A 12,248-nucleotide genomic window follows, 5' to 3' on the forward strand; every position below is an offset into this window, starting at 1 on the left:
TTCCCTTAGCTTTGTTGTGAGCTTTGTTGTGGAATGATAGTCCCAGGAGGGGCTGTGACATTTCGCTGAAGTGCTGAGCGTGCATATGGAGGGAGGTGGGGCTGCCTGGGCTTCGGGCCAGCTGTTCCCTCGTTAACAGGCTCCGCTTGTCCTTGGCATCCCTGGGCAAAGTTGCTTCCAGAGGGATTCAGGGGCACAACTGGCATGCTTGATCCTGTTACAGGTAGGTAGCCGTGTTGGTCTGCCATAGTCAAAACAAAATAAAAAATAAAAACAATTCCTTCCAGTAGCACCTTAGAGACCAAGTAAGTTTGTTCTTGGTATGAGCTTTCGTGTGCATGCACACGAAAGCTCATACCAAGAACAAACTTACTTCATCTCTAAGGTGCTACTGGAAGGAATTGTTTTAATGTTTGATCCTAGAAAGAGTGAATATTTCCCCACTTGTCCCTCCCCCTCCTCCTGCCCCCCCCCCCAGGTCCATCAGCACTGGTACAACTACACCACGAAGATGGACAGGATGATGGAAGATGCCCTGCGCCTCAACGTCAAGTGGTCCCTGATGGAGCTCTCCAAAGCCATCAATGGCGATGGCAAGAGCAGCCCCAACCCCCTCTTCAGGGTGAAGGTGATTCTGCAGGACAACTACCCAGGCCAGACCCCTCAGGTGAGCCTTTTGCCGCTGCCTTCCACCTCTGCCTGCCCCTGAACCCTTCAGGGAAGGTGTTCTGAAGCCCCCACATCTCGCCATTCACGTATCTTAATTTTGAAATGCAGAACCCCTGTGTCATGTCGGAAATTAATTGCGAGGTAGGAAGAGTGTGTGTGGATGTCACCGCGTCACATTTTGGAATGGTACATGATGATTATGGTGAAATAAGCATTTGCTGATTTTTTAAAAAATTTACTGTCACGCCTCAGGTTGCGAACGCTGCGGGTTATGTTTTTTTGGGGGGTTGCGCTCCGCGCCGAACCCAGAAGTACTGGAACGGGTTACTTCCTGGTTTCGGCACATGCATAGAAGTGCTAAATCGTGCTTTGCGCGTGTGCAGACGCGGCACTGCAGGATACAAACGCTGCAGGTTGCGGACGTGCCTCCGTCACGGATTACATCCCCAACCTGAGCGTCCACTGTACCAGGAGATTTTCTTTCTGCTCAGGTCCCAGCCCTAGCCTGGGGCTCTGGGGTGGAGAGTGATGCTCAGTGATTCTCTAAGGAGTTTGCTTTGGGCTTCTTCCCCCTTCCTGTTGACCTGTTCCCTTTTGCTTCTGCAGGTGGAGTTTTCTCCGACGCTCGCCCAGCTGGCCAGCATGGTCAATGACATCAGCACCCACCTGATCACCAGCATCTCCGTCTTCCGCCACCTCCCAGACATCCTCGTCAGGCGCAAGTTCCCCCGGGACCCCATCTACATGCTTGTGGGTAAGGAGGCCGCTTTGGTTTGAAGGCCATGCAGCTCAAACTGTCGGTTCTTCACAGACAGGCCCTCTTTGTGGCTTCTGTCCCTCTCCCATGCCAGATCTGAGGGCACGGGGCCACCTCCTCTCACATTCAGAGCTTGCATCAAACAAAGCCCACCAGCACAGGGCGCTTCCGAGCCCAGGCAGGAAAGACACTCAATTCCCAAATCTTATTAAGTTACTTATTTCATACTTTATTTTAGGAATTCTTAACCCCACCCTTCAGCCAGGTTCCTGAGATGACTTAAAAAACAGAATAAAAACAACAGGTTATATCCAATGTGAAGCTGAGTAATGTGTCTAGTCAGCACAAGGATTTACGCTTGTTCAATGGAACTTGTCCCTCCTTCATGCCCCCTAAATCTGTTCTAGGGGTTCTGCGATTCCTCTGGGGGTGGGGATTTCGGAGAGGAGGGTTGCATAAATGTAAATCCTTGCACTGATGAGATGCCTTAGTTGGAGACTGCCCAATAAAAGCAGATAAAGGCATGCTAAAGGCAGGAGAATTGTAGAAGACCTGAATAAGCTGATGAGCAGGGCGAAAACTATCTAAAAGCCCTTCAGGGAAAAACCCCCAATGGTTCAGTCTCGCCTTGGGTGTTGGATGTCTCCCAAGTGGCTTTAACTCCCCCATCACACTTGGAGGCATTCGTACACACGAGGAGAAACACCTTTCAGATAAAGCCAACTGTTTTGTCTGTGAATGGTGCTGAAATGACATTGGAGGAAGCACCGGATGAGCCAGTGTGGTGTAGTGGTTAAGAGCAGTAATCTCATAATCTGGTGAACCGGGTTCACTTCCCCGCTCCTCCACATGCAGCTGCTGGGTGACCTTGGGCTAGTCACACTTCTCTGAAGTCTCTCAGCCCCACTCACCTCACAGGGTGTTTGTTGTGGGGGGAGGAAGGGAAAAGGAGAATGTTAGCCGCTTTGAGACTCCTTCGGGTAGTGATAAAGCGGGATATCCAATCCAAACTCTTCTTCTTCTTCTCTCTGAGGGCAGCATTCAGTCATAATCATCAGGAAAGGGGATACATAATGACATGCTTCTTACCTTCTGTATACAGAACATTTGCATAAACATGGAAATGCCAGGCCCGAGAGCTGATGGGCCTGGAGATGCAAAATGGGAGGCAGTCCTGGGATTCGAACCCCAGTCTCTTAGGTCCTAGGCCATGGGTAGGCAAACTAAGGCCCATGGTCCGGATCCGGCCCAATCGCCTTCTAAATCCGGCCCGTGGACGGTCCGGGAATCAGCGTGTTTTTACATGAGTAGAATGTGTGCTTTTATTTAAAATGCACCTGTGGGTGATTTGTGGGGCACTGGAATTCGTTCATCCGCCCCCCAAAAAAATACAGTCTGGCCCCCCACAAGGTCTGAGGGACAGTGGACCGGCCCCCTGCTGAAAATGTTTGCTGACCCCTGTCCTAGGCCAACATTCTAACCACCATGCCACACTGGCTCCACCACACCCCCTCCACCAATCCTCTTGCCTCTTGGTCTCTGCCTAAAATTGGGGGTGGGGACACCAGAAGTCCTATTGGGGAGTAAGGAATGGTGTGCAAATGCCATTAAACGGAAGGACATTATAAGGGGTTAGGAGACGCCCAGAGCATTATTAAACAAAGCAGTGATTTGTGGAGTGCATTTTGTGTGTGGGGGGGGGGAACGGGGTGGGCTTTTAGTAGCTGCGGAGTTTGTTGCTTTTGAGCTGGGAAGGCAGCTGAGCCAACTGGCCTCCCTGCTAGCTTGGGAGTCATTACAGGGTCTTTAGCAGTCCTTGCGTAGTGCAGCTGGCAAGCAAAGGAGAGCTGTGGAATTTGCAAGGGGTTGCAGTCAAGGAGAGAGCGAGGGCGAGAGGTGCACTCTGAACTCCAGCCACGTATGAACCGGCTGCGCACACAAGCTTTCAGCTCACCTCCTCCTGGCTTTTGTCTCCTTCTCCCCCTCCCTCCCCGCCGCTTCCTTCAGCCTCTTTTCTGGGCTGAGTCCCAGGAAGACTTGGGTGTTATTCTGCCGCTGCTGCTTTCCCTTACCTCCCCCCCCCCGCCACCTTCCTCGCAGATGCTCGCACATTAGGCTTGTTTGTGTCGCCATGTGTGATTCATGGTGCTGGTGTTGCATCTCCTGGAAGCTCTGCGGGAAGTCTGGGTGGTTAGGTGACGCTTGAGTAATAGAAGACCTGTGCGGGGAGGTTCAGGCTGAGCCGGGTATGCCGGAAAAGGGGTGAGGGGAAGAAGGTGCCTCTGGCTTGCACCTCATCATTGTTCCCGGCTTCTGCTAAAACAGCCTTTGCCAAGCTGGTGCCCCCTGGTTGTCTTGTCTCACAACTGCCATCAGCTCCCCAGCAACAGAGGGCACCAGCTCAGCAAAGGTTGTTGTAAAAGAAAGCCTGTAGGGTTTGTTTTCCTGGTAGTTTGTGAAGCTTAGAGGAGAGATGACGATGATAGCCAGATACCAGAAGGGCTGTCACATGGAAGACGGAAAAAGCTCGTTTTCTTCTGCTCTGGAGAGTAGGACCCGAACCATTGCAGGGGGTTGGACTAGATGGCCCTTGGGTCCCTTCCAACTCCTAAGATTCTATGATTCAATGGATTCAAATCACAAGAAATGACACTGCGATTAAACATTAGGAAGAACTTTCTGGTGTTAGGAGCTGTTCAACAGTGGAATGGACTCCCTCGTTTATTGGAGGTTTTTAAGCAGAGGTTGGATGGCCACCTGCCAGGGACTTTTTTTAGCTGTGATTCCTGCATTGCAGGGGGTTGGACTAGGTGGTCCTTGGGGTTCCTTCCACCTCTACGATTCTGTGAGTCCTTGGAAGACACCAGAGCACTGTATCACGGAAGGCGAGGATGATTCGGAAAAATATGCAGAGCTGGTGTCTCAGCACCCCCCCCCCCGCCACTGGACAGGGTGGCCTACCAGTTGTGCAGCTTCTGTCCTCCTGGGGCAGCTGGGAGACAGGTGGGACCATGGTGCAGAAGGAAAGGGTTAACTCTGCCACCAGGGCCTGATCCAGATTAGGCTCCTCCCTTGTGTTGCATGGAGGAGGAATGTCCTATTGCTTGCCCTGAATCTACTGCCCCCATCCATGTTGGTTCTAGTATTCTCAGAGTGGGGGAGGGAACGTTCCCTCCACCCCACGCTCCCTCTTGCTGTCTTGTTCCTTCTGCCCACCTTTTTAATTTGAACTAAAAAAATAACCAAACCTATTTTAAGGCTTTGCTACTTTTGTCATTTTTTAAACTTTTCAGTATATGAATCATATCATAACATATTGCCCTCCTTTTTCGTTTTAGCTGCATGATTTGCTGCCTTGTGTGGATATAGTTCAGAAAGGCAGTTTGTAAATATTTTAAATAAATAAATATATTTGATAATGCTTTCTACCAATTTACCCAATAAATCCTGAATCACTTCTTTTTTTAAAAAAAAAATAATAATAATAAAAAATGGAGCCTACTTTGGCTACTTTCAAAGCCTCTTGTTTGGAGGCCAATTTTAGTTAGAGGTTGTACATTTTGTGAGTGGTTAAGCAGTGTTGCCTTTGAGTTCCTTAAGAAGTCCTGGGTTAGGTGCTACCGGGGCCTGTGTGTTTCATGGCTAATTTTGATGGCATGGGGCCTCCTGCTCGTCTCCATTCTGCCTGAGGTGCCTGGAGAGCATGAGCTTGATCCAGGAGAACTGTTTCCTTGGTCGCCAGGAACTGATGGAGTCTGCTGGTGTCACTGTCATGGCAGCATCACAGAACTTGGCTTTTCTTCTTTATCCTCCCCCAGAGCGGGACGAGGACATAAAGAAAATCCAGTCGCAGATCAGCGCCGGCATGCAGTCCAACGCGACACACCTCCAGGCGTACCTGAAGACCTGGGATGTGTACCGGGAGATTTGGGAGGTCAACAAGGATGCCTTCATCAACCGCTACCGGCACCTCAACCCCCTGGTGTCATCATTCGATGCAGACACTGCTCGGTAAGAGGGTTTGAGGATAAACCTATAAGGGGCTCTTTGGAACTCCCCACGTTCAGAGGCTCGCAGCCCAACAAGAGGAGAGGATTGTTGCCTTCATGCCCTGCGTGAGCCACTAAGATTGGAAAGTGCAGCCCGATCTCGGCTCTTGAGAGGCACAAGCCCAGGTTGCAAGGCAGGATCAATACTATAGAAGTTGCCACTTGGGCAGATCCATAGGCGTAAAGGTAAAGGGACCCCTGACCGTTAGGTCCAGTTGCAGACGACCATGGGATTGCGGCGCACATCTCGCTTTACTGGCCGAGGGAGCCAGTGTACAACTTCCGGGTCATGTGGCCAGCATGACTATGCCGCTTCTGGCGAACCAGAGCAGTGCACAGAAACACCATTTACCTTCCTGCCGGAGCGGTACCTATTTATCTACTTGCACTTTGACATGCTTTCGAACTGCTAGGTTGGCAGGAGCAGGAACTGAGCAACGGGAGCTCACCCCGTCACGGGGATTTGAACTGCCGACCTTCTGATCGGCAAGCCCAAGAGGCTCAGTGGTTTAGACCACAGCGCCACCTGCGTAGCAGGTGCAAATGTGGTTGCTCCAAAGAACTTTCCCAATGAAAGGCCATATGGAAGAAAGGCAGGGCTGTGCTTTGAAGGAGAAATGAAAGGGACCAGAAGGTGGGGGGTGGGGAAGGGGGGTGCGATTCAGGAGGCAAAGGTATGAGAGCTCCACTGAGAGGGCTGTGTAACTAGCAGTGCCAGTCACCTGCTGGAAAGGTGGAATCTGCCCTTGCAGGCATGTGGGGCCAAGGTTTCTCATTCAGGGCCTGCTATCTCTCAGTTGCCAGTAGTACACTTGGCTTGACAACAGGGCATATGAAAAGGATCTTGGGGTCTTAGTGGAACACAAGCTGAACATGAGTCAACAGTGTGATGCAGCAGCAAAAAAAGCTAATGCTATTCTAGGCTGCATCAACAGAAGTCTAGTGTCCAGGTCAAGGAAAGTAATAGTACCACTTCATTTGGTCTTGGTCAGATGCCACCTGGAGTCCTGTGTCCAGTTCTGGGCACCACAATTTAAGAAGTATAAGCTAGAATGGGTACAGAAGAGGGCGACCAAGATGATCAGGGGACTGGAAACCAAGCCTTAAGGAAGAACAGTTGAGGGAACTGGGGAAGGTTAGCCCAGAGAAGAGAAGACTGAGAAGTGATATGAGAGCCGTCTTCAAACAGCTTAAGGGCTGCCAGCTTGTTTTCTGCTGCTCTGGATGGCAGGACTCGAACCAATGGCTCCAAGTTACAAGGAAGGAGAGTCCAACTAAACATCAGGAAGAACTTTGTGACAGTAAGATCTGTTTTGACAGTGGAACAGACTCCCTTGGGAGGTGGTGGACTCTCCTTCCTTGGAGGTTTTTAAGCAGAGGTTGGATGGCTGTCTGGCATGGGTGCTTCAGTTGAGATTGCTCATTGCTGGTGGTTGGACTAGATGGACGTGGCACAAAGTTGCATGATTGGAACATAGGCAGGTCCCCTATAATGAGTCAGACCGCTGGCCCTGTCTGCACTGACTGGCAGCAGTGTCTCTCCTGGGCTTCAGGCAGGGCATTTCTCGCAGCTGTACCTGGGAACATTTCTGGAATTGAACCTGGGACCTTCTGCATGCAAAGCAGATGTTCTTCTCACTGAGCTATAGCCCTTCCCCATCAGCACATGCTGAAAAGACGACGAGATAGGAAGCTGTCCTACAGGGTAGCTTTGGCATTTGGGACTTTAACTTGTGGTGGGGCTGCCCCAAGTGAAGATAAGGCAGTTGCACCCTGGAGGCGCTGTTCGACTCTCTGTGTACACACAAAGGTTTGCGGATAAGAACTCCCCGCAGCATTTCCCCCGCTGCCCAAGCCGGGGAGGGCAGTCTGTTTCCCCTTTATGTTGCAAACCCTTGTCAAACACCGCTGTGTGCTTTTCAGCAACTGCCCTTCCCCTTCCCCAGAGGAGGCTGGAATTCAGTGCAGCTTGAGCGATGGCTTTTGGGGGGAATGAGCAGCAGGAAGAAGAAAACCTGTTTCCATGCAAATGTCAAAAGTGATTTTAAGAAACCCAAACCGGGGAGAGAAATACAGAGAGTCTGAGTGCAAGTTGGATGTTTGTACAGCTCTCCCCCTGGAGACGTCACATTAAGAGCTTTGTAAACAAGATCCAGCTGCTGCAGGAGACTCGGCAAATAGGCTTGGAAGCCCAGGCCGCCCTCGGAGACGCTGCCCAGCGGGGCTGGCCTTGCGAGAGGAGCCAGACAGCTTGGCTCAGGGGCTGTAAAAAACCTTCTTGCTGGGGCGGACAGCTTCTGCCCTTGGTGGGTGCCCCCTCTTTGGGACGGAGAGGCAGGCACAGTCCATTTATTGGTGCCCTTGTTGGGGTGGGGGCGGCATGAAACTGAGCTTTCCATGATTTGTGGTTCAACACTTTTATTTGTTATCTAGCACCATCATGGGGAAAAGGGTCCCTGCCCCAAAGAGCTTGCAGTCTAAAAATTGATATAGGAGAAACAAGAGGAGGAATGGTTAAGGGGGTTGGGTATATTTAGCTTGGAGAAGAAAAGATGGAGAGGTGACCTGATAGCCATCTTCTGAAGGGCCGTCACACAGAGGACAGAGCATTAGGAAGAACATTCTGATGGCAAGAGCCGTTTGACACCTTGGCCAGGTGGTTGACCCTCTGTTGGGGGTTTTTAAACTGAGGTTGGATGGCCACCTGTCAGGGAGTCTTTGTGATTCCTGCATTGCAGGGGGTTGGACTAGATGACCCTTAGGCCCCTTCCAACTCTATGAATCTAGGAGAGGAAGGGGTAAATAGAGAAATAAGATGTGGCTTCAGCTTTGCACGCTCAGGCTTTGCTACAATAGAGCATGGGAACGAGGGGCTTTGTGCCAAAGGATTAACGGGAGTTGGGTTTGGGGGGAGTCATGCTGGCGTTTCAGGAAGCAGCTGAAAGAGTGCGGAGTGCTTTGGATGGTGGAGGCTGATGGGACGAGGGTCACAAGCTGGGCATGCGGGGCGAGCTGGGATCTGAGAGCGGAGAGATGAGAGGTCACAGAGGGGCTTGAAGGTCAGGGTAAGGTGATTTGGAGAGTGGGCAGGAAGCTGGTGTAGGAAGGACTGGTCCAAGACAAAGGATATGAAGATGATACCTGCCCCTGCCACCCAACTAGAAGCTGAACCTCACAGGAACAATGGTGGCGTCTTCTGCTACAACAGAGACAGCAGGCTAGTGGGGGGGGGGGTACCATTCCACACCTGCCAGCAATTGCTGCCGGAGGTGCCTGCCTCACTCTGCCTATTGGGAGGGTCAGTCCTGGGTGTAGGGATTTCAGGAGGGTCATTGTCCGATCAGAGTAATGACAGAGACCAGTGGCTTTGGCTGCAGACCACTGGATGGAGGTGATGGGATAAAGGGGAATGAGAGGAAGAACCGAGAGGGGAAGGTTGCTGTGGTCCAGGCGAGAGATGGCCAAGGCGTGCGCCAGAGTTTCGCAGAGTGGGCTGAGAGAGAGGGAGGAAGAGGACTGCATTTTCACAGTGCTAAAGGGGGAAGCGACATGGCTTGGCTGTGGACCGAATGTGAAGAAGAAAGGAGAGAGAGGAGTCCAAGATAAATCACCCAGGGGTCACATGCCTGCTCAGCAGGGTGGATGGGAACATTGTCCGTGTAAGAGGGAAGAGGGCGGGCTTGGGAAGAAAGATGAGGGGTGGTCTGAGACATGTTGAGCTCGTCATACGGAGTTTGGACTATTTACTTAGCCCCCTGCCTTTGGTATGCATGCGGAGGCTTGCCTGCTCTCCACAACTTGGAGAGTTTTGCCTGATTGACACAGCAAGGGATCTCCTCCGGCCCCCTTGCATTCGGGTCCTTTCCCCAGCTTGGGTAGGGAAGCTGGCGAGACTTCCTCCCTGCCTCCCTCTTCCTCCTCCGAACCCGGTCAAGGCCTTCTGAGATGAAGGCATCCTGGCCGAGAGCGATTCGTGTGTACACGCGAGAGGGATAAACGGAAGGATTCCATCCCTGATCCTTTAATCTTTTAATAATTTATTGAACAAGCATGTTGAGTGCTTTGGAGGGAGGCAGCGAGAGAGACTCAGCTTCCCCCCACCCCACCCCGCCCGGGTTTGCCCCCCCCCCTCTCTCTCTCTGGAGATGGGAGGCTGGGAGAGGATGCCAGGCAGCCTCCATCTCCTCGGTGGTTCGAGGCTTGCTGTGGTTCAAAAAAGCAAGGGAGACGGAGCTAAAAGTGGCGTCCTCCATTGCCCCGGTGTCACGGGCAGGTCAAGGGGGTCCCTGGGGCTGGCGGCTCTGGCAGAGGCCTCTTCAAAGCAGCTGCCGTTTGCCTTTTGAACTTTTTCGTTTACAGCATGTTTTACGAGCTTTTGATGCCTCGGTGTTCTCCAGCGTACTTCAGTAGCTGAATTCCCAGATTAAAGGCAACAAGCAAAAAAAGGAAGAAAGCGACCCCCCTAAAAAAAAAAAACAAAAAACACACCACCACACTTTTGATGGGAAGTTAGTACAGCAGCCCATGAGTCACTGTCAGGAGAGGCTCTTCTGCCATGTTTTATCCCCACAGATGGCAAAGCCAGGGGGCTGAGGCTGTGGAGAAGTGGCAGCGGCTGAGGGGAGCCAGGCCTTGCGGCAGGATAAATCTCTCCAGTCTCTTTTCTCCCCCCCCCCAGCCCTCCCCTGCTGTGCTTTACTGACTCAGCGCTTCTGACACGCCTAATTTACGGGCCCTGCGTGGGACGGAGGCGAATTTGGGCCCCGTAATGAGGGAGCGGCGCAAAGACTCCCCCTGCCCGATCCGTCTCTGCCAGGCCCCAAGCGCTGCCATTGCCCCCATTTGTCTCTTTGGAGGCCCCGGATTGTGTTTGTTTCCTCGCTCTCCCTGTTAATAGAGTTTGGCTTTGTGTTCCCGGTGACCCGTTGACAGGGAATTAATAAATGAAACAGGAAGACTTAATAAGATCCCTTGGGGCCCGAAACAATTCTCCACCTGCTGGCCTTCCTTGCTTCGATGAGTCAGGAAGATAGGAAGGAAAGCTCTGTTTCAATTAACAAATCGCACGGAGGGAATCTGCTTCTCCCTCCCCAAAGTGGCTGTTCCCATTGTGCAGCCCAGGAACAAGGCCGGACGTGGTCCAAGGGCCACTTTGCACCTTGCGAGTGTCCAGGCAGCGGCCTGGCTTCCTTTCAAAGCATATACACCATGTGATTCTACGTAAATAGTCTTGCATGAGGGCGAGTGCATGCTTTTGCCTAAAATCACCCCCCCCCGGCATATCCAAATATTCCATCCCGTCCCCCAGCCTCTTCCAACTAGCTAGCTGAGAACACGAAGCAGCGAATTAATCTTGGGATATTTAGATCTGGGTCAAATGATACCCTATTTAGAGTCCAGGTGAGGTGAGATTGCAGATTAGATGGATGTGATGTATTAAAGAATCTGGCTATAATCTATGTAGGTTACGCCCAGGTAAGTTAGATTCATTACTGTGACACCAGAGCATCTGCTGTTCAGGAGTTCAGCAAACTTCATCGGAATGTGAAGCAGCTTTGCAAAAGCCCCTTTTTCCTGCAGTGCGGGCGGGCGTTTGAGTGCAGTGGCGGCGTGCCGACCTCCTCTGAATACCAGTTGCTGAGGTGCAACGGAAGGGGAGAGAGCTCCTGCCTGCAAGCCCTGCTTGCGGGCTTCCCAGTGGGGCCTCTGGTTGGCTGAGGGGAGGGGGAGGAAGCAGGAGGCTGAGCTTGGGGAAAGAGAGCCCACCCTTGCCTGGAGAAGGTCCCAGATTCCACCCCTGGCATCTCCAGGCAGGACTGGGGAAGAGGTCTGCCTGAAACCCAGGAGACATTGTGTAGACAGTACTAAACTAGATGGACCCCCAACTGGCTCACTAGGGGTAAGGCACCTTCCTCCATTCCTATGTGGCTGCTTTGACCTTTTGGTCTGATCCATCCACCTCTGACTGGCGTCCCGCCACCCACAGAAGGTCAAAACATGTCTGCACAAAAGGCCCCACCCTTCTCTCTTTCCTGGTACCCTTGGGTTGTCAGCCCCTCTGTTGGAAACCTGTGGCACTACAGAATTACACCTTCCACCATCCCTGACCACTGTCCATGTTGGCTGCTATTGATGGCTGCTAGCCATGGGTTAAACCACGGAGCCTAGGGCTTGCCCATCAGAAGGTCGGCAGTTTGAATCCCCACGACAGGGTGAGCTCCCATTACTCGGTCCCTGCTCCTGCCAACCTAGCAGTTCGAAAGCACGTCAAAGTGCAAGTAGATAAATAGGTACCGCTCCAGCGGGAAGGTAAATGGCGTTTCCGTGCGCTGCTCTGGTTCACCAGAAGTGGCTTAGTCATGCTGGCCACATGACCCAGAAGCTGTCTGCGGACAAACGCCGGCTCCCTCGGCCTGAAAGCGAGATGAGCGCCACAACCCCAGAGTCGGCCACAACTGGACCTAATGGTCTCCAGGCACAGCCCTCCCGCCTTTCTTACTGGGCTCGTGTGGCCCCTGCAGGTACATGGAGGTGGCCAACAACGTCCAGAAGGAGGAGACGGTGCTCAGCATCCAGTTTGTGCTCCTGGACTGCTCCCACCTGAAGTCCGCCGTGGTCCAGCACTGCAGTGAGTGGCAGCACAAGCTCACCAACCTGCTGAATGAGATGGCCACCAGCCGCCTGAGGGAGCTGTATGCCTACCTCCAGAACAACGCCGCTGAGTGAGTACCGAGCCCCCCCCCGCCTCCCCCCCCGGAAGTGTTCCCTGCCCC

General features: G+C 52.4%; 1 protein-coding gene across 1 annotated transcript in view; it reads left to right on the plus strand.

Moving 5' to 3' along the window:
• DNAH2 (dynein axonemal heavy chain 2) overlaps positions 1-12,248 on the plus strand; it is a 112,487-nt gene that overhangs the window by 35,215 nt on the left and 65,024 nt on the right. The window contains 4 exon segments of the mRNA XM_033170284.1: positions 479-667; positions 1,276-1,423; positions 5,245-5,437; positions 11,997-12,197. Coding sequence (XP_033026175.1) covers positions 479-667; positions 1,276-1,423; positions 5,245-5,437; positions 11,997-12,197 — 731 coding nt within the window.

This window comes from Lacerta agilis, chromosome 14, assembly GCF_009819535.1.
Source record: "Lacerta agilis isolate rLacAgi1 chromosome 14, rLacAgi1.pri, whole genome shotgun sequence".
NCBI classification, from domain to species: domain Eukaryota; kingdom Metazoa; phylum Chordata; class Lepidosauria; order Squamata; family Lacertidae; genus Lacerta; species Lacerta agilis.